Raw genomic sequence first — 22,620 nt, 5'->3', positions numbered from 1 at the left:
ATGTAATCAGCAAGAAACATAGGGTTAATCATTAATGAAGCATTGAATAACCCCATATCTTATGTAATCAGCAAGAGGGGGCCAATTTAGTTTTGGGGATAAGCCAGAAAGACATGGAGATCACATGATCTACCAAGTCCTTTCAATAGTTATTGATATTATTACTGAGTTGTTAGTCTTTTATTCAATATTCACAAAGGGAGCACAACAACAAAACATGCCCTTTATGTAAGCAATAATTGTGCATATTCTTTGGCCGAACCTAGGAAAACAACAACAGCAACAACCTCCTCCCCTTTCCTTTTAGAATTACTTGCCCTATATCATGTTTTTAAACCAAACAAGTAATCAATCAACCCTTAGGTTCTCATTTCTAGTTTGTCTTCTTGATTTTTTTCTTCTTGACTTTTTTGTGTTCTTGGTTCAACTTTGCTAAGATGAGATCCCCCCCAATATTTTCAAATTTTATCATTTATTCCCTATAGTTTATATGTGTTATTTTACTGACGTTAAAAAGTTAACCAAAAAATCTATCATAATTATATAAAAAAATCATTTTTTTTTTTGGAGTTATAGATTCGATGTTAAGAAAATCACGTTGTATTATGAAAATTGTTATTTTCACATATGAAAAATACACATATCATGGTTTCTTTCACAAGCAAATGTCATTAGTCCACTTGGAAGCTCATCCACAATACAAATGTTCTTTAGGTATGATTTAATGTTTGGCTGCTCAAAGTCAAAGGTGATTGCATGAATTTGTTGAGAAAAATTAAAATTAAAGTAACTTGAAGCCCATGGTTACTCTTATTCCAGTTATTCTCCACCCAAAAGAAGAAAAGTTATCCTGAAAACTAAACACTAACTCGGTTGATTCCCCATCAAACACACTAAAAATAATAATACCCACAAAGTCACCAAACTTTGCATCTCTCTCTCTCTCTCTCTCTGTCTAATCCCCACCCTATCCCCGTACAGACTACAAACTCATCCTTATTCCGAAAAATTCCAGCCACACACCCTCCCTGGAGCGAGTGTCCTACACGCGCAGTCAGTCCGTGAACGAAGTACACCTGCATTTTGAAGTTCATGAATGAATTGGGGGAATCATGAATCAAATTATATCGGGGTACTTGTAACAGCACCCAACACAGAATCGTACAGAACCGGACAGCAGGTGCTGAATAGGATATGGCGTGTTCGCCACGCGCATTGGATAATCCGTGTGATATGATTAATCATACGAAAAAGAGAAAATCTAAAAAATCTTTGCAACACTCACTCTCAAGTAATATATAACATAAGACCCCCAAATCCCGGAAATTAAAAATAAAATAAAATAAAAAATAAATTTGAACATAAAAATCATCAGAAACGGGAAAATGAAAAAAATGAAAAATAAAATAAAAGCATCAGCAACAGTAGCCCTCAATAAAAGCTGAAAAGAAGAATACAAGATCCACCTCGATCCTCTCTCCACTCTCTCAATTCCTCCCCGCCACCACCGCCACCACCGTAACGATAACCAACCCTTTTCACCATTTTAGCTGATTTTTGATGCATCAGTTCTTGTTTTAATTTTCTTTTTAGTAAATAAATCAGAGAAAAAGTTAATTGAATTGAGTTTTGAATTTCGAGATAAAAAGAGTGTCACAAATAATGAGAGAGGACGACTCAAATTGGTTCGCAAGATGGGAAGAAGATCTTCCCTCCTATGAAGAGCTTATACCTCTCTCTCAAACCCTAATCAGTCCTGATCTCGCTGTTGCTTTCGATATCCGAAACCCCGTCAACGGCAACGGCAACGGCAACGGCAACGCCCTTTCGCAGCACCAGCAACTTCAACAGCAACAACCACTCACTCCGACCAACAATAACAACAACAGCAATAGCAACAACAACAACCCACTTGGGCAGTCTGATTTTGCTGCCGAGAACTCGGCAGAGATGGGCTCAGGTGGCGCGGGTGGCGACGAGCCCGCTCGTACCCTGAAACGGCCCCGCCTCGTCTGGACGCCGCAGCTCCATAAAAGATTCGTGGACGCTGTGGCTCACTTGGGGATCAAGAATGCCGTTCCCAAAACTATAATGCAATTGATGAGTGTTGATGGGTTGACGAGGGAGAACGTTGCTAGTCATCTACAGAAATACCGGCTTTATCTTAAAAGAATGCAGGGATTGTCCGGCGGAGGTGGTGGCGGAGCCGGTGGGGTCAACGGTGGCGGTGCCGGTGCTGCTGGGGTCAACGCGGATCCGGCTACTGACCACTTGTTTGCAAGCTCACCGGTTCCGGCTCATTTCTTGCACCCTGGTGCTCGGGGGAATTCTGATCATTTCTTGCCGTATGTGCCTGTGGCGGCACTCCACCAACAGCAAATGGCAGTGGCGGCTGCCGTGGGGAATCCTCATTTGCAGGGTCATCAGTATCATAGGCAGATGAGTCATTTTGGGTCGCCAGCTAACGGGCAATTTGAGCATCATTTATTTGCTAGGCAGGCTCAGCCGCAGCAAGTTCACAGGATGGGGGCACCCGTGCACAGTACGGTGCCTTCTAGTTATGTGGAGGATTTGGAGTCTGCAAACGGGGGCAGGAAGGTTCTCACTTTGTTTCCAACTGGGGATGATTGAATTGGTGTTAATTTTTATTTAATACTTTTCTCTGTTTCAGTGTTCAGCTTTTGGGTCATTGTGTAATTGGACTTGGTGGTTAGTTTTATTGTTTGTCACTGTTGCTGTTAATTATTGCCTATGGGTACTAATCTTGGTAGTAGTCAATAGTTGTGAGGGCCTAAATTGATGATTTGCATCTTCAGATCCAAAAACTTATCTGTTCTGGTTCTCTTATCATTTGGGTATATTACGTTATCCATTGTTAGTGATGTTGATTAGGATTTGCAGAGTATTGTGGTATTGTCATATCCTTCGATTCTGCAAGGCTTCTACATGTGTAATTACCTTGTCAGTAGGAGTCTATTGTGTCCCCTGTCAGCTTCTGGTGACGGATAATGACCATGATGTCACTCTAGGCAACAAGAATGCCTCTAAGCTTTTCTATGGCGGCAACGGCAGCAATCGTTAAGGTCGTGTGATGTGTTATCAGTTTGGTTACTTAGAAGTTGCTTTGCGCCACAGTAGTTGGGGGAACCGGCTGCATTTTCTTATGTCAGAGTCTTCATACCAGGAACAGATTCTTAACGTCATTGGTGGTGGATTTGCTGGAGCAACAAATTGACTGAATTTTGAGCTTGCTGGTGAAGATAAATAATGATCGCAGGTTCTGTTTTATGATCTCTAGAAATCTAGTTACGGCGGTTTTCTATCCTTGATTTCCACATTTGGCTCTGAGTTTATTGGCAATATCCAAAAATCTCTTTTGTTAGAAGTCTCTTCTATTTCTTAGTCCAGTGTTATGTAGAGGTGTTTTACTTGTTGTACATTGTGTGACTGCATAGAAGACTTGTAGTCCCTTGATCTGAGGGGTTATCTTCAGAGCAATTCTGATGTTATGAGAATGCTAAATTCAATTCATGCCCCATGAACATTGAAATATCTCAATCTTTTAACATATTTGTTGCTACATCGCTGTTGTTGAATTTCTTAAATGTAAAATGGCAAAAGCAGAATGTCTTCTTCAGTTAATACGTTTCTGAATTTTCCGAGGAGTTATCTTTAGTAAACTGTGTTCAATGCTCTCCGTAATTTACAAATTTTTCAATCTGGGCAGGAAGTGAAATGAAGAATATTATGGAGTGGAGATCCTAGTTAGGGAATCAGAATTATAGTAAGTGCACAAGTATTTAATTGAGCTACTTATTACCATTGTAATCCTCAGTAGATTGTGTATGATTTTGTCTTCCTGTTATAGTTTCTGTTAAATCGGATATTTTGGTTAAGCAAATACCTTATTACCTCAATGAGGTCAGAATGTATGCTGCAGTATTTTCAGTTACCATTATCATCTTTTTAACTTTCTGGAAACTTACCTATGAAAGAAGGATCTTGTTCACTGAAGAAGACATAAAGTTGCTTAAACTCTTCGAAAGATCAATATCATGGCATGAACGTTGACTCTCCTTCCAAAATGTTCTCCATAGGGTCATTTTTTTTTCTTTATTTTGGGGTTTTAGAAAACATGTGCTTCTTTACTTGGAAGACCATCCTCATAGAACCTGCCATACGAGACGTTTAGTGGCTGATTGATGGGGGAGAATTTGCTCAAAGCACACATAGTTTCCACAACATACATATGTTTGATTCTGCTTTTGTGGGTTGATTTTTAATCATAGATTTAATGTCTTAGCATTTTGATTTTAAACCTCCTTTAATTCTCCTTTAGCCTTAAATTTTCAGCCATCTTGATAATCGGGTGCCTGCTGTCGGTTCATCTGCAACCCTGAATTTTGGAGGTTTATTGCTATCACCACCTTCTTCGACCACCTGATCACTTTGCATTCGCACCAAACTTATCTCAACTAACAGGTAAAAGCACTAGTGAAACACTTAATGATGTATGTGGCAGCATGTTTTGCTAGAACTTTATGCATGCTTCTGCCTCGAGTTATATTAAGAAATAATATATTGCTGACAACTTGAAACTAGGAAGAAGAATATATTTGAGTGCTTGCTTTGAACTTGGCATGTACAGTTAAAAAAAAAAAAAAAAAAACCTTGGCATGTGAGAGATATTTTATGGGTTATTAGTTAAATACAATTGAAGCATGCCTTCTATCTGGTTTAGCTCACCCCAGTTATTTTATTGGCAGATTATTATTTTTGTTAATCAGTTGTGGAGAATAGTGAGTATGTGCCTATTGTTGGCTTGGAGCTGTAAACGTGGCCACGTGGGGGCAAACAAAACAATTTATGGCATAGGCATAAAGCCTCTCTGACTCGCACAGCTGTTCGTTCTAGTTTCTTCCAGTTCACTACTAAATCTAATTTCAAAAGCCACTTTCACAATCGTTGATGGGCCATATTAATGGAGACTTTCCTTCCATGTCTTTTTTAAATTTTTTTATAATGCCTAGTTTTAACTTCCAAGGGAAGAACACGTGTCTCAAGAAACAAAAATATTAAATGTATGCGATAATAATAGGAATAAGCTTGGATATCTGTACCCATCCCACGTCTCATAACCTCGTTACATAGCACGTTTTTTATTGGGTGGTAATATGAATCATGATATAAGGTAGTGGCTGTCTGTACCATCTAAGGTAAGAACTAAGAAGGGAATGAGGGGAAAAATAAAAAAAAATAGAGAAAAAGTAAAGAAGCATGAACATTAAGTGAAGAGAGTAGGCATCTAATTCTAATTCTAACAGTAGAATGCCAGGTGAAACTTTTGGATATACTTTAACGCCTGCTTCCAAGTTCCAACACCCTTGTCTGCAAGGAACCTGAGTTAGTTCTAGCCGCCTATTGTCTTTTGCCATACAAAGAAACAGTAAATTTGTGAAACTTGGTTCCAATTTTTTAGTGTGCGCGCGCGCGCGAGCTTTTTTTTTTTTCCCCCGAGAGTCGTTGCTTTTTAGCGTGAGTGGGAGTGGCGCTGGCGCAGCAATAGCAATAGCACAGATCAAAAAGAAAGAAACCCAGGGAGTGTTAACTGCAATTTCTGAATTGGAGGAACCTTGACATGAAAATACTGCCTGAGCTGTCCTGTCGGCTCTAATTAAACCAATAATACTATGTGACGTTTTGGACAAAGCATCAAAATTCTCAGCATTTGATTATTTATTGGCATTCGGAATCTTGAAAATTTAATTAATACTTTCTTTTATGTATTTGCTTTTCAAGTCTTACTATCTCAACAACTAAGGGCAAACAAACATGGTCCCAATCATATTGCCCCAACATATGAAACAAACAAATTTAAAAATATAAAAATCAAATCAAATCAACTTGATTTGATTCTGATTGCACTAATACAGATCAGATAAGCTACTATATCTCTATATCCTGTCTTTAAAAGTCAGCCACAGCTTCTTAGATGCACTATAGTTCAGATTAATGAACCTGCATCAGCTTTGAAGATTAATACCATAAATTATTAATATAAACTAATTTAAAATTCCATAGTGATTAAATCATGATGAACCTTACAGCTGGCAAAGATATCTTTATAGCCCATTATCCTAATTTTTATACACCCCCCCCCCCCCCCCATGTGCTCCATTTCCCTTTATTTTATATCTATAAACTGTCGATCAGTAAAAAATTCAGATTCATTCTGGCAAATGCAATCATCAAATCATTGGACTAAATAAAACATTTGAGCCTTGAGCCCTGCAAACTGGAAAACAACAGAGAGAGCCTTGAGCACCACAGCCTAAACATATGGAAAATGCATCAGTCTCAAAGAAGTTTATACAATAGCACTATAATGTATGGCAGCCAAATCACTAGTATTGTTACATTTCCTTACTAAAATTGAATCCGAAAACACACAGAGAAGTAGAGAAACTGGAACAAAGGTCTAGTAAAGGTTGAAGTCTTTAACATAGGAACTACGAACATGAAACCTAAACGATAAAGAGAAATTTTTGCACTATCATCCCCCACCTAACTATGAGTGGTTTTGAGAGTAATCAAAGCTCAGAGGTTGCTGACAGAATGGAACCTGCAATTAGATTATAAGAAGAAAATTAGGTCCAAATACAAATACATAACCTTGCAAAGAATGACACAACTCTCCACAGGTGAAAATCTAAAGAATTTGCACAGCATCAATCAATCAATTTCCTAAATAACTCAGAAAGATCTTCCCAAATGTTTTAACGCACCAATATATCCCAAATGTTTTAACGCACCAATATAACAAAGTATCTTGAAAACTCTTTTACAGCCATTTCGCAGGTCTACTGCTCAGTTGCTTGGATAAAATGAATTATAATTGCTACTTATTTATTAAAAAAAAAAGGGTGCCCACACCCAACAGAAGAGACAGTTCAAAACAGGAAACAAATGCAGGCGCAGATACACTGCTCATGTACGATTCGATATTCGTGACTATGGCAGTGAAAACCATAGACCTAAAATAGTCAAAGCATATAAATTTGACTGTTCTACAAAAACTATCCACCTTCAAACTTGGATGACATCTTTCCGCTCTGTTTCTATGGGAAACAGTGCACAGTCCTCCCTATATAACAGTCAAAAGGAATGGTTGTGGATGAAGAGATACTTTTTATAGGTGGCAGACGAGATTGAACACCAACTGATGTTAAAAATTCAGAACCAGCGACAGCAAAAAATTATTTTCTTTCTAAGGAAGGAAAGCATTGAATGGAAAAAATAAATCACCACTCAAATGCCAACTACTTCCATGTTCCTGATCAAATTACTGATAAACTTCTCAATAGTACAGATTATGGATGTGAAATTCACAGAACATTCAAAACTGCAAAAGAAACAATCAAAACAACATGAAACATATGAAAAATGCAACATTGTGTCTTCTAAAACCAGTCATTAGCAGCCATGGTCATGCAACATGTTATTACCAAGTGATTAGATCCAAAATTCAAATCCTACTGATAACAGAAGAAGAAGAAGAACCAGTAGTGTGTCTTAAGTGCAACAATGACAATCCTTCAATTTCTTTACTAAGGAGGTCAAAGTAGATCGCTTCTAATTGAATCAAAGTTTCAAAAAATACCCAAAGAATACCTGGAAAGCAGCTTGTCTAAACTGCTCATACGAATGAGCATACATCATTGCAGCACTTGGCCATTGCATATATGCAGCTTCCACAGATGTCTGATTCGGTCCCACTGCACAATAAGGGCTCATAACTGGGCTTGACGGAGGCCTGAAACTGAGGGAAGCTTGAGTCCTTGGGATCTGACTGAATTGGGGAAAACCAGTATCGTACTGCATAAATGGAAGTTGAACTTTCTGCATATTAAAAGGTGGCAAGCTAAAGCCTTGATTAGTTGGAAGGCTCCTGACATACCTGTGTCAGTTCATAAAGTTGTTAGTTTGATCCACAAAAATGAAATTCGATTGTACTATGCAAAAGCAAAATTGGAAATATGAAGAAGCCAATGATATGCTACACCCTAGAATATAATCAGTTAATTTCCCCATTTTGAACATTCTAAAATAGCAAATTGGAGGGTGATTGGGAGCCACAACACTACAATGTTGGACAATAGTAAGATCTAGGTATCACAATAACAAATAACAATAAAAAAGAAACCCAAGCCACATCAATAGGCACTAATTGTGGTGGCAAGGCTGCATAACCAGAGATTCAATTATTCAACTCACAAAATGGTGGTCTGTACAAAATTTTTACCCATAGCATCATAAAATTTTTGTCATCCTAATATTCCTAAAATCATTTACATGCTCAAAGCCATTACCTACATAACATGGACATTGATGAAAGTAAGTATCTCTATACTACTTCTCCAAAAAAAAAAAAAAAAATGCATGTCCATTGGACATCCATATACTTAAAATGCAACAGACTCTTGAGGCAATCACTAAGAAATTCTCTATAAAGACATCAATAAGACCTGGTGCTTATTCATGTTTGTCAATTACATACAAGACAGTGCTGCCCATGGTATGCAGCCATTAACCACTGGGACAGGTCCATAATTCCAGAGAAAATAAAAGACATGCTCCTACCTTTCATAACTCCGATCATAATCTGGATCAGTACGATCCTTCTCCCTGTCTCTGAAAATGGCAACTCGAGACAAACCAGCACCGTCTCTGATACTAATAATCTTTTCTGCATCAGTAATGGAGTTCCTGACAATTTCCCTCTCATCTCGGTTAAAGCCAATATTTTTCATATCTGTAGAGACCTGAGTAAGCGTATCCTCTGAGTTAGGACTGCTAGGACCACTAAAGATGCGGGCACGTGCTCGATCATACTCCTCCTTCCTCTCTTCCACACTTCTAACAGGACTTCGTTTCGTCCCAGTTTCATTTGCTCCATTAACACATCCAGCATTGGGCCTACGCCTGATGGCAATTTTAATCTTTTCAAGCTTATCACTTTCTTCCGACTGCTTAGCAGGAATCTCAGATAAACGGACAGCAGGATATTTGCTTTCTGCTGTTTTCCTCACCAAAATCCTGTTACCCAGCCCTTCTATGCCATTTTCCTGAACCATAGTTACTAGCCCATAATGTTGAGAAACACGGTGTGCAGCCAGTCGGAGATAAGAAGTAGGAAAATGTTGGAACTCGAAATGCTGCTGATCAGGATTTTGCAAAAACCTCTGAATATCAAGTTCCATACGCAGAACTGCTCAGAAGAAAACCAGAAAATAGATGGTAAATTCATAGAGTTAAACAAAAATGACCATCTCAATCAACAGTCAATGCAAAATAAAAAACAAGAAAAGAAAGAACTGAAATGCATATAAAACGAATCATACTCTGTTTTAGCTTTATATCTATTTTTATCAACTAATTAATCTCATAATTCCTCTAAACTACCAATTTAATCTTATGAAAAGTAGTATAAAGAATCGACAAACATAAGCAACCAACTCATGCTTTTCTGGCCAGAATAACACTAGCTTTAACAACTTAGTGCAAAGGGGTTGACATGGAAAATTGCATACAGTATAAGGATGGCTACTGCTTTTGCTTAGCAGCAAAGGAGGAATCAGAATGACAGCATTGTTTAAAGATAGAAAGAACCCCTAGTTCAAAGGACAATTCTTAAATCTAATAGTTTAGAAGAAAATTGTGAGGCGGATTAAGTAAAGGCAAAAACGAGCCAAGTTGATCCAAATGCTTGGCTTATTGAGCTTTGGTCATATAAAGTTTTTAGCTCAAGACTTAGAGCTCCAAGATTCAAGGTCAGGCTCCATTCAACATGAGCTGACAAAAAGCTCAATCTCAGCTCAAAAATATATTGCACCAAAAGTTAAGTCCAATTGTGATTCAAAATAGCATCAAGCCCGAGTAAATAATCTAAAGAATTAATATATTAAATGAATGAAAAAATGAATATTGAAATTGTTAATTTTTAACAAGCTAACATATTGATTTGCTTGAACCAAAGAATCCTTTATAAACTGCAAATTCAGCTTTTCCCAAATCAACATCAAATTTAAGCTAGGGAAATCATGGGTTGCTGGTCCTAATTACTATTGGGCATTGGGGAGTAGATAGGAGGACGCCTAACAAGCTCAAAGTGAGTAGGAGTTACTTCCTAGTTAAAAGAGCTCCTCCCCCACGTAGGCTAAATGGTGTCAGCTCAAAAGAACTAATGTCTTCAAAATAAGACAACTACACAACCCAAAGAATAAAAAAGGTACATACTGGACTAACATGCATAAGCTTAATTTTTAGATAAATGTGGTCCCGAAAAAAGAGGCCCCAGCCCTATTTGAATCTAAGTGATAAACAACAACTAGGTCAGTTCCATCCTCAATCCAACATAATGCAAAGCCAATTTTCCATCAAAAAGAAGGAAACCAAAGTACTACATAGGCTAGTATTTACAAGTCAGCAGTCCCTTCAATCGGCCATAACCTCAGCAAGTAACTTTGATAACTTTTTCACTCTCCTTACATAAGTTTATTAAGAATTAATCTAAGATTAACATGCACCAACGCTGCATGGATATCTGCGTACGGTAATCTTAAAAACAAGTACAACTAACTTTGGATAAAAAATTACTGAAAACCTATAAATACGAGATCCATGGCATCTTTGAAACCAAAGCTTCACCTTATAGCAAAAGATATAACAGCCTCAATTTGGCAGCACAAAAGCACAAACAATCACAAAACTGAAAGTAATTCCCATTCATAAAAACCAAAGTTATAAACTAAAGTGAAAACGATTAATAACAAGTACGATTTCTATTTTCTTACATTAATTTTCACAGCAGCCAAACAAAGCCTAGATCTAAGACAAGCTAAAAAAAATCCCCAAATATAAATATATCATTCAAACCGCGACCCAAATCCAATCAAATTTAAAAAACTCATCGAGCCTACCATATGCCCAGAAACAAATAAAACAGGTAACAAACAAAAATTAAAACAATCAAAACATAGATTACAAAAATAAAGAAGTTAGGGTTTATGAAAGTGGGGACAAACTGGTGAGACGATGACGAGGATTCTGGAGAGCCTCAACCAAAAATGGATCCACCATTGACTCTCTCTCATTAAAAATTGCAGCAGCAGCTGTGGCTGACGATGCTGAGTCCATTGGGGGTGGGGGATGGGCTTTGACCTTTGATAAGAGTCTTAACTATAATTCTTCTTTCTCTTTCTCTCTGTTGTATCTCCTCTTCTTCTAATTCTTTCTTGTTTTCCTCTCTGTTTGCTTCACAGACAGGATGAAAAATAGAAGAAATCAAGAAGAAGAAGAGGGTTTCTTTCTTGTGGGCATCAGGAGAGAAGGAGAGAGAGAGACAAGAAGACAAAGGCAAAGGGGAAAAAGGCCAATCCTTTTCCTTTGGTGATATATTTTTTATGGCCTATTATCACATCATATCACGTAAAGGAAGAAATTTTTGGAATACGCCCCTCCCTTCCCCTTAGCACGGACCCATTTTATTACCCCCTTTTTTTTTTTATTGCTCAACTTTCTTCATTCATTCAATGTGAAAAGGACAAAAAGTCCGCGCATCAAACAATAATATCTCCTTCTTCTTTTTTTTTTTGGTCTCAGCAATTAGCAAATATCAAATAACCAAATAGCAATTGCTCTTTGGCTGCCTTCGTGGACCGTGGGTGGCTTCGGTTTAATTAATCTTTACGATTCCGATTCGGTTGGCTATTGATTGGCCGGTTAAGTAAGCATCTTAACTTGATTGTTTATTTATAAGAGAGATTATAGAAATACCCTCTAGTGTCGACACCGTTAAATAATTAAAACATTAATAAAAATTAATCATCCAATCCAACAATAATAATAATAAGAGATTATGAAGTTGTACGATACTAAAATAACAGTAAACAGGAAAACATTTATTGAAATTTCTAAAACATTAAAGATGAAAAATAATGTTTTCCATAGTAGGCTAAGCCGCGTATATTATGTAGAAGCTTGACTCTGAGACTGTGAATAACACTTTGAAACCCATTGCTCTTTCACACGGATAGACGAACGCAAGTGTTGTTTATACTTTAGATTTCCGAACATACAATATTTAGTGTTTCGTAGCTTATACGGCATCCATTTCTTTGCGTATACAGACGAACAAAAGGATACCTCCTCTGGTGTATTTCTATATTTTAGAGCAGAAAGAGTTACACAACTCATGGTCAATTTCACTATGGGCCTACAATTCTCTTGAGCAGATCGTATGGTCTTAAGTTCTTTGTATTTGGGCCTTCGGCCCATGGGTCCATTAAAACTCTTTCTCTTCTCTTGTGAAAAATTCACGATTCCAGATTCAATCCTATTCATTAATTGAATTATTGTATTTATAGTCGGTATATAAAATATAAAATATAAAATAAAATTGCAGTGGTGGAAACAATAATAATGAGTAGGGCAACGATAAAATGCAGAAGTGTAAAGCACAAAGCAATACAGTCATAGTGGGGTTGGTAAATGTTAACAAGTAGGTTAAATAGTGGCATAAAGGCTATATAATTTTAAAGACCGAGAATGGTAGGAAAAAATTTTAAAATCGTGAGATTTAATTATATTATGAAATTAAATTTTAAATACGTATAGTTTTAAAATTTTCTCAAATTTTTTCATATTTTAAACTCTTAAATTGAAAATTGTGTGTGTGTGTGTGCGCGCGCGCACCTAGTTCGTCAATTAAATCCATTTTCCTCACCGAAAAATAGTCATAAAAAATGCAATTTCTTGCTAACCGAAACCACTTGCTTTTCTTTATTTCAATCTCTATACCGGGAATAAGGTTTGAAACTGTTATTGAAAAGCCAAGCTTTTGAAAACTCTCAAACTTAATATCTGCTTTATATATGTAAATATTTTTTAAAGTGGGCTATTTAAATTTAAAATTTTTAACTTAAAATTGTGACAAAAATTTTAAGCCATTGATTTCAAATAATCCAACAGTATATACTAAAAGTCAAATTAGCATTTAATGATGGTTATTGTTATTGATCCGAATTTCTTTAAATCAATAGTTCAATATTTATGTCAATTTTTTGAAATAAAAGTGTCTAACCCACAATTTTAAATGTTAAAAGGAAATGACTTGGAAACACACTCCTAAAATACGTTAACCACACTCTTAATGGAAGGGTTTGATATTAAATCAAGTTAATAACGTTCTATTTTTTTCTGATTTGTAGTTTGATTCTCATTTTATTTTAAATGAGAGATCCCTCATTAGAGGTGAATTTATAAAAATATCTTAAAACCTTTTAAAAATGTAATAGCTTAAATAATATCATTTATATGGTTCAATATGATTTAATTTACCCATTCTACCTAGATACCAAACCTGGATTCGTTCAAAGTTTTAGAACACAGTTTTGCTTTCATATATATTTTAGATAGAAGGCGGAGAAAATCCGTATGAGCTCTATGAATTGAGTACAAATCTAATTGCCAGGGCTGTATGAGAAGGACTTGAATTTGGTAAAGTGCTAAAAGAATAAATTATTTATGGCGAGGCGAAAGTGTCAAGTCAACGTAGACTCGGAAAATGAAGAAAAAGGATTAAAAAAAAAAGGGGGCCTTTGGATAGCGCATGATGAAACACGCGTACGAAATACGTTAGCTTTCCGTCAAAGTTAGGACAGAGTAGAGGGACCATAACAACGAAGGATCAAGGAAGTTTCCAGGGTCGGAGATATACACACGGCGTTTGTGCCATTCTGTTTTTGGATAATGATGTTTTAGTCCTCCGATCCTTATCGTTCACGCGCCTATTCACTATCCGAGTGTCCTTACCTCCACGCCGGCAATATCAACTATTTAAATATTTAAATATGTGAGATTTTTTCTGAAGTGTATATGAAATTTGAAATATTATAAAATCCACTGCCCAATCAAATTTCTAATGAAATTATTCAAAACAAAATGTTATAAAAGATAAGAGTGAGTTAGGAGGACGAGACAGGCGGCGCGTGCACTCAGATGCAGGAGTCGCAGACAAAACAAAATCCAAAATCCTTCCACATAACTACTACCGAAGAGTCTAAAACTCCCGAGGCCTTCGTCTTCGCCTTCGTCTTCGTCTCCGTCTCCGTCTCCGTCTCTCATATTTTCTCCCATAAGCAAATTAGAATTACGTAAAACCCCATCTCTCTTACAGGAAACCTTAACCGAAATTACGAAAATGTCTGATCCGCTCCTCGCCGAAGCACCACCGCCGTCCAATGACTTCGATGCCCTCTCAATTCCGCCGCTCGATCCCCCATACCTCAACTCACAGATTCCCCATCCCTGTGCCTCGTCAGACGATCTCGATTTCGTCTTAGACGACAACTGCGACTTTGACTTCACCATCGACGACCTCTATTTCGCCTCCGAAGATGATACCTTTTTCCTTCCCTCCGAAGACCCTCACGACGGTCAATTCGGGGATTTCTCCCCCGATGTCGACGGAGGAGCCGCTGCGGTCTCCCCCGGGTCAGGCAGTTCTGGAATTTTGGGCAATCCGGCTTCCTTAGACGTCGAGTCGTATTTGAATTACTCGTCGTCGCCGCAGAATTCGGGCAATCGGATCTCCCATTTGAATTACATTGGGGTTTCTGGCGGGCGCTCCGAAAATAGCGGGTCGGGTGTTTCGTCGGATAATACCGATGATCCGTCTCCTGATTCCGGCAATTTGGTTGTTGATCAGAAAATTAAAATGGAGGAAGTTAGCAAAAAGGGAATCTTCAAAAGGAAGAAGGATATCGAAGAGACGAACAACGAATCCAGGAGCAACAAGTATCGTAAATCGTCTTCTTTGTCTGTTAATGAAGCTGATAATGATCATAATTTGGGCGAGGAGGAAATGAAAAGAAAGGCGAGGCTTATGCGAAACCGAGAGAGCGCCCAGTTGTCGAGACAGAGAAAGAAACATTACGTGGAGGAGCTAGAGGACAAGGTGAGAAATATGCATTCTACAATTGCCGATTTAAATAGCAAAATATCGTTCTTTATGGCTGAGAATGCGAGTTTGAAGCAACAATTAAGTGGTAGCAATGCAATGCCTCCGCCACTGGGAATGTACCCCCCGCCGCCCCATATGGCTGCTGCGCCAATGCCGTATGGCTGGATGCCTTGTGCTGCACCCTATATGGTGAAGCCTCAAGGTTCGCAGGTTCCTTTGGTGCCTATTCCCAGGTTGAAGCCCCAGGCTGCTGCTGCGGTGCCTCCTAGGACCAAGAAGAGTGATGGTAGCAAAACTAAGAAAGTCGCTAGTGTTAGTTTCCTGGGCCTGTTGTTTTTCATATTGTTGTTCGGCGGGTTGGTGCCACTTGTTGATGTTAAGTATGGAGGTATAAGGGATGGGGTTTCTGGTGGATATTTTAGCAGTGGGTTCTATAATCAACATAGAGGGAGGGTGTTAACCATTAACGGGTATTCAAATGGGTCGGGTGAGAGTATGGGGATTGGTTTCCCTAATGGGAGGGTTGGTTTTGATAATAGAATACATTGTGCGAGAGCTGTTGAATCAAAGGAGAAGGAGTCACAGCCTGCACCAGATTCAGACGAGTTTGTTCGTCCGCGCAATGCGAGTGAGCCGCTTGTTGCCTCTTTGTATGTGCCGAGGAATGATAAGCTTGTGAAGATTGATGGCAACTTGATAATTCACTCTGTTCTGGCCGGTGAGAAAGCTATGGCTTCTCATGATGCTTCTAAAGCTAATAGTAAGGAGGCGACTGGTTTGGCTATCCCCAAAGATTTTTCTCCGGCTTTAGCTATTCCCGATGTTAGAGGGAATGGAGCGAGGCACTCCCACTTTTACCGAAATCCTGCTGAGCGACAAAGGGCTATCTCTTCTGGCTCTACTGATGCACTAAAGGACCACATGAAGTCATCTGCAGCTAATGGTAAACTGCAGCAGTGGTTCCAAGAAGGTCTATCAGGTATTCATCATTTTTCTTACTTTTTCATTTTTGTGTCAGATTTGTTCTTTGCAATAAATCATCTGTTGCTATTAATTGTAAGCCTTTTTCCTTTACTTTTACAATTGTGAGAAAAGTTTGTAAACTTCTGTTTGACCAATTGAGTTCTTTAAAAGCGATTCCAAGAAAGTTAGCTTGACTTTGTTGATATTTAGTATAAGTGACAAAAATTTGTGACTAGATTATAAAATAGTAGTTATCTTTGTAGTGGAAACTGAATAATTTCAGATGGTATTATTTTTATATATTTTTGAGCTTGTAGTGCTCTATCTGCTTTTCCAGAGGTTTATAGCTATCTTGTGAAGGCTTGAGAAATGATTTCTTAATGTAATTGTTGGTTTTAGCTGTCTATATTCAGACTTGGAAACTTGCAGTCCATTGTATTTTCTTTGTGCTCATGTGTAATATTTATGCAGGGCCGTTGTTGAGTTCTGGTATGTGTACTGAAGTGTTCCAGTTTGATGCCTCACCTGCTCCAGGAGCGATTATTCCTGCATCATCAGTTGCTAACATGACTGCAGAACACCGTCAGAATGCTACACAAGTTAACAGGGGAAGGAATAGAAGGATTCTCCACCGTCTTCCAGTTCCCCTCACAAACATCACTGGGGAAAGAAAAGTTCAAAAAGAAAGCTTTGCAGGGAATAAATCTGCTTCTTCTATGGTTGTCTCCGTGCTTGTTGATCCAAGAGAGACTGGTGATGGAGATGTTGAAGGGATGATCAGTCCAAAGTCACTTTCGAGAATATTTGTTGTTGTGCTTTTGGACAGCGTCAAGTATGTCACTTACTCATGTGGGCTTCCTCGATCTGGTCTTCATCTAGTGACCAGTTAAGGGTGGAAAATGGCTGGAACCATGGATTGCGAATTATATCGGGAGCCAACTCACAGTTTTGAATACAACAGATTAATTAGCAACTTATATTACAATGTTAACATGTCAATGTACTCTGGATTATCTTATACCACCCTTAATTTTACCTTTTCTCATCATTGGTTGAGATCAAGTCATATGCCTTGTGTCCGCCTCCAACCTGTTGAGGGGTTGAAGTTCTTAATCAAAGTGGTTTGACTCTGTAGTGTAGCCTTATCTTTGATCAATAGCGTACAAGCAGTGAAATTATTTAACCAGTATACTCTATAATTTCCTTATGGAACAAGTTTTCAGTATGTTCTTAATATTCAGATTTTGACCAACTTTAATAGCTTGTCCCGTTTTTCAGTGATTCATAGATCACAGGAAGCAGACACGGTTTTGTGGATCCCGGATGGTCTTAGATGAGGAGCACGGGTTTTCACAAAGTGACTGTATATAATGTCAATAAATGTTAGTGTTTGGAATAATGATTCTGGCCTGTGTAAGTCTGAACCAATCTTTGTATGGTTTAAATATTTCACGCGTTTCTATTGTAGTTCCTGTGGAGCTACGTGGCAACAAACAAGTTTCATTTGGTTATCACTTGACGCGTCCGCTTGTAATACAGCCGCTGCATGCCTTACAGTTGTTTTTATTTTTTTATTTTTAAAATTTATTGCCTATATTTTACGCATGAAACCGGCTAAAGAATTGGAAGTGGGAACTGGCAAATATCAAGAGCAATTATCACATAGCTGCACCAATTTTATCTAAATATCAAAACTATGAATTTAAATTAGGAAAATGTCAAAGACCCCCTCCTCGACATGACAAATTTGCATTTTCTTACGGCTGAAAAAATTACTTTAAATATGTAATGTCTGTATTAATGAGAATAATATTTACATTAGTGTAAATAAAATATATTTTTTCTTATTTTCCATCTAACTATTGGATAGTTTTCAAATAATTATAGTTATTCATAGTACCAAAAATAATAATTAATCATCCAATATCGTTATTTTTAATATTAGTTGTACTAGTGACTAATATTAATGGCATAAATTTGTACTGTATACAAGGCATGTATAATGTACCATATATTTGATATTTGGATTATACTCACAATGATTCTCTTACACAAATTACTTCATACAAATTTATCATGAATTAATTAAATTATTCCATATTTTGTTTAATTTTTTTTGCTACATTATTAAATTATTGCATATAACATATTTGATATTGTATTATTATTGGTACTATAGTTAATGGTAGTTAAGGGAAAATGAGAATTATTTTCTACTGCCCCCTTATATTATAAGGTATGTCTAAACCCCCTAAAAAAAAAACCCTAAAGTTGTAACAACGTTAGTTTTATGTATCATTTTACTATTATACCTTAGTCTTAATGTTAGCAATAGAATTTAAATATTTTGAAAATACAAATCAAGTAAAATAACTTATATACCCTTAATGATCAAATTTTATTTTATAATGAGTTGTAAATTATAGAGAAAAATTATATGTAGGGTAAATGTCATAAATATCCCTAATAGTTATAAATTATCCATTTAAATTGGAATAACATTTGGTTATATATTTGTTTGGGTGGTTAAAACATTACCACCCATAGACACCGAAACAGGATTATGGTCCTCACATTACCAAAGCAATTCCCAAGGGGAGTCTCAACAATCGGCTGCTCGAGTACACGAGGGTTGCCAATGGGCGTGCGAGGAGAAACTAGAACCAGTTCTTTACAAAGACTTGGTTAAAGGTCGACCAGAGATTTGACATGGAAAATCGAGCATGATGCCCATATCCAGGTGGTTACCGAAACAACCTCACAGCCACCTCAGAACTGGTGCCACCACATTTCCCCACCCCCCCCCCCCCCCCCCCCCCCATTTGTCTTGTAAATGGCACATTCACCCATTACCCAATCCACGCATTCAACCAACCCATTAAGACCCACGAATCAAGGATGATGCCGCACATTTGGCTGCACGTTTGGCTACTTATAAAACTCCTGAAAATCCAAATCGAGGGAAGACAAAAAAAAAGGGGAAACTTTGCTATTTTGATTCAAGAACTTTTTCTTAAATTATCTTTGGGTGGGAACAAAAACCTTTACTTCAAATAGCTGCAATTAAGCCACAAAAATTTGTGGCATAAGTTTTTCCAAGAACTTGATAACTGATTTGAGCGTCAGATAATTTTTGCCAGAAAAACATCTGATACCCCCTAATTGTTTCTCTATGATTACAAGCATAATCAATGAAGAAGAGTACGTGGTCATTAATATCTAATTGCAAAAGCCGGAGTGAATAGTACCATGCCCCATCGAAACAAATTCAAGTATTGACGAGAAAATTTGGTCAACATAACGAGCTTGACTAAATTCCTACATCATATATATATATATATACACATATATATAATTTTTATCTGTAATTTATAATTTATTAAACTATATATAAAACTAACATTGTTATAACTGCATGGGAATTTGGACTTATTTTAAAACATGAGAGGATGTTTAGTTTCTCTAAACAACAGGGGATAGTCTTCATTTTTTTCATATTGTTAACAACTGTCATTATAGTCATTATTAATTAATCTAAATTCAGCTTATGATATTTTCTATGATATTATATATTTTTATAAGATGTGTGTATAGTCTATGTGATATTATTTTTTATGATAATAAATTTTTTATTAATGTTTGTATATATAGTCTAAATGAATGTGTTTTTCGAAATGATGTATAATCTGATTTTATTTTTTAACCCCACTTGAAAACCACTCAGTTAAGTCAATGAGGGACAATTTTTTAAAAAATTAAAATTTTAATAATATAAAACGTAATTTTGTTAGGTATTATTAAAATAAATGATGTTAATATTGTATTGTACCCTTAACTAATTAACAATGGAACTAGACAACTATAATTTTAGTGCAACACCTAGAATTAAATAATTTAGGGAAAATGATATCTCTTAAATAATTTAGGGAAAATGATATCTACGCCCTTAAGATTTGAGAAAATGATCATATAAACCCCCATGTTTTCATCAAGGGACGCTAAGATCCCCTTTCGACTATAATAAATTTGACTTTATTAATTAAAAAATGACTTTAAAATTTTTAACAAATACAAATATAATTTAAATAGTTTAATTTGTCTAGTAAATTAATAATATTAATATATTTTTTAATATATAAAATAATTTAAAAAATGTAAATTATGATATTTATTTTAATAATATATTTGTATTTGTTAAAAAAATTTCAATAAATCTTTAGGTTAAATAGATTTTATAATTAATAAAATATATTTAATGTATTAATAATATTAAAATTATTTTATGCAATATTGAAAATAATTTGAATTTTAAAAATTTATTTTAATATTATGTTTCTGTTTATTAAAAAAAATTGTTTAATATAATATCAGATTGTAAAGTACTAAAATATTTTTTATATATTGAAATTATTTTAAAATATATTTTTTTACATTTATTTTAATATTATATTCCTACTCATTATAAAACATTAGAGTCATTTTTTTTTATTAATAAAGTCATAAGGTATTACAGTCAAAAGAGATCTTACATTTTAGTGTCTCTTAGTGAAAAACATGGGGATTAACATTAACATTTTTTCAAACCTTAGGAAGTGACTTTTTCATAATTTACACTTAATTGCATATATGATTATATGATATAATCATGATAATTAAAATTCTAAAAGTATATTATATTAATTTGAGTAATACTCACTTATAAATAGATATTATATAATTCGTGTAGTAACCGATGTAAAATATGATGTATAATCAATTATTACAAATTTATTACACTATTAGTATACAATAAAATAAACTATCACTAAAATACAACAATTAAAAATAAGACAACATCAATTAAGCTATAAATTAAGTATCCAACTATATAAGTATATTGTTAAATAAATTTAATTTTTACGACTTATAAAAAACAATTGCAATTTGGAACAATAAATAAATAGTTTTAAAATAGCAGTCAACATTATTGTTAAATTATAATGTTGAATTTACCTCTAAGAGAAAAAAATTATTTCAATACTTAATTTAGGAAGCAAAATTAATGTTTTAATATATTTTCTTTTTTTTCTTGATTGCATTGATTTTCTAATGTGTTTTTTTTTTCACAAAATATTGTTTAATTTGAATTGCATTTACTGTGCTTAAATCATTAATTAAAGATAAATAAATGATGACTCAGCCAAATTGGATTCAAAGTAAATACTAATTTGCAAATCTTAAAATTTCAATATAAAAATTAATTTTCACTGTTCCTAGGATAATCATATAATAAATAAATAAATAAATAATTTGTATTATCACGAACATTTGAAAAATAAAAAAATTGAGTTGTACAAATTGCATATGCAATTGTTAAAAATGAAATTTTAGTTGAAGTGATGAGAAATTAAAGAATTTATTTTGGAAAGAAAATGAGTACAATTAATTTGAACAAACTGGCTAAGTAATGGGACATTAAAGAGGGTATTTTGAAAAGAAAATAGAGCAGTAAAAACTTTACACAAGTTAAATTTTTTTGATAAAATTTATTTTCATTTCATAATTCTTAAAAAAAAAAGGAAGTTGTTTCAACATAAATAGATTCAATAAGCTTCAATTTTATAAGTTAAAGTATTTTGTAAAATGATAAAATGAGAATAAATATGTGTAAAAAGTAAAAGTTCAAATATACATACAATCAAGTTCAAAAGATCTTATGAAGTAATGAAAATAAAAAAATAATGGGTTTAAATTATGGATCCAAAATGTTGAAAAATATTTAAGGTTGCAATAAAAACTTTTCAATATTATGTGGTAAATTGATACTTGTTAAAATACTAAGGGTTCAAACATAATTCACCTTATTATTGTTTTTGGTAATACAAATTAGGGACCTACTCAACCAAAATAAAATTATAAAAAATAAATTTGGTATTTAACCTAAATAATTTGAATCATATCAAGTTAACGGAACATTCAACACAAAACTGGAGGAATACTTAGTTGAAACATGTGAACCAATAAGAGATAAAGTACAAGAAAAACTATGAACTCATCTAACGGAAAATGAGTGTTACTTAGAATCTAACCTAAAATATTGACATTGAACGAATTTTCTATGAATATCAAACGCAAAACTGGTGATTCGAAACATATAAATTAAAAAATGAAAAAGTTTAACCAAAATTAGGGACTGATCTAATCAAAAAAGTAATTTTGATACATAAAACAAATAACTGAAATCTTACCAAATTACTTGGAATATTGAACCCAATACTATTGGGATAATAGTTGAAACATATAAACCTAATTGTGAGAAAGTATAACTAAAATTAAGGACCTACTTAAACAAAATAAAATTATAAAAAATAAATTTGGTACTTAACCAAATAATTGGAATCTTACCAAGTTAACAGAAATATTCAACATAAATCTTGAAGAATAATTAGTTGAAACACATGAACCAATAAGAGAGAAAGTGTAACAAAAATCAAGAACTGGTCCAACAGGAAGTGAAAGTTACTTGGAATTCAACCCAAAATGTTGGCTTTAATGAATTTAGTAGGATTATCAAATATAAATCTAGTGGATTAATAAGTTGAAACATGTGAACTTATAAATGAAAAAGTGTAGCCAAAATCAAGAATTAATTTAAC

General features: G+C 35.0%; 3 protein-coding genes across 3 annotated transcripts; 2 read left to right on the top strand and 1 right to left on the bottom strand.

Annotated features, from left to right (window-relative positions):
• The first annotated feature begins 1,349 nt into the window (after window positions 1-1,349).
• On the top strand, window positions 1,350-3,552 carry LOC102629958 (transcription factor MYBC1-like). Its single transcript, XM_006481980.4, has one exon. The coding sequence runs from the start codon at window positions 1,663-1,665 to the stop codon at window positions 2,629-2,631; it is 969 nt and encodes a 322-aa protein (XP_006482043.1). The 5' UTR covers window positions 1,350-1,662; the 3' UTR covers window positions 2,632-3,552.
• Window positions 3,553-6,351: 2,799 nt separating this feature from the next.
• LOC102629684 (uncharacterized) lies at window positions 6,352-11,477 on the bottom strand. The gene is made up of 4 exons (XM_006481979.3): window positions 11,085-11,477; window positions 8,641-9,268; window positions 7,672-7,957; window positions 6,352-6,622 (listed from the first exon to the last, which is right to left on the bottom strand). Exons 1-4 carry the CDS (start codon window positions 11,194-11,196, stop codon window positions 6,569-6,571), a joined length of 1,080 nt encoding a protein of 359 aa, XP_006482042.1. The 5' UTR covers window positions 11,197-11,477; the 3' UTR covers window positions 6,352-6,568.
• Window positions 11,478-13,893: 2,416 nt separating this feature from the next.
• Window positions 13,894-17,119, top strand: LOC102629395 (bZIP transcription factor 17-like). The gene is made up of 2 exons (XM_006481978.4): window positions 13,894-16,001; window positions 16,457-17,119. Exons 1-2 carry the CDS (start codon window positions 14,261-14,263, stop codon window positions 16,873-16,875), a joined length of 2,160 nt encoding a protein of 719 aa, XP_006482041.1. The 5' UTR covers window positions 13,894-14,260; the 3' UTR covers window positions 16,876-17,119.
• Window positions 17,120-22,620: the final 5,501 nt, after the last annotated feature.

Source organism: Citrus sinensis, chromosome 6 (assembly GCF_022201045.2).
Source record: "Citrus sinensis cultivar Valencia sweet orange chromosome 6, DVS_A1.0, whole genome shotgun sequence".
NCBI classification, from domain to species: Eukaryota; Viridiplantae; Streptophyta; class Magnoliopsida; order Sapindales; family Rutaceae; genus Citrus; species Citrus sinensis.
Note: the sequence above shows the minus strand (reverse complement) of the source record. Positions and strands in the feature narration are given on the sequence as shown.

Excerpts from the sequence above, each read along its gene's own strand:
- LOC102629958 (XM_006481980.4), top strand. The coding sequence starts at position 1,663 with ATGAGAGAGGACGACTCAAATTGGTTCGCAAGATGGGAAGAAGATCTT.
- LOC102629395 (XM_006481978.4), top strand. The coding sequence starts at position 14,261 with ATGTCTGATCCGCTCCTCGCCGAAGCACCACCGCCGTCCAATGACTTC. Across the intron at positions 16,002-16,456 it reads GTTCCAAGAAGGTCTATCAG|GGCCGTTGTTGAGTTCTGGT; the intron begins GTATTCATCATT and ends ATATTTATGCAG.
- LOC102629684 (XM_006481979.3), bottom strand. The coding sequence starts at position 11,196 with ATGGACTCAGCATCGTCAGCCACAGCTGCTGCTGCAATTTTTAATGAG. Across the intron at positions 9,269-11,084 it reads TCCTCGTCATCGTCTCACCA|TTCTGCGTATGGAACTTGAT; the intron begins GTTTGTCCCCAC and ends TCTTCTGAGCAG. Across the intron at positions 6,623-7,671 it reads TTAGACAAGCTGCTTTCCAG|GTTCCATTCTGTCAGCAACC; the intron begins GTATTCTTTGGG and ends ATCTAATTGCAG.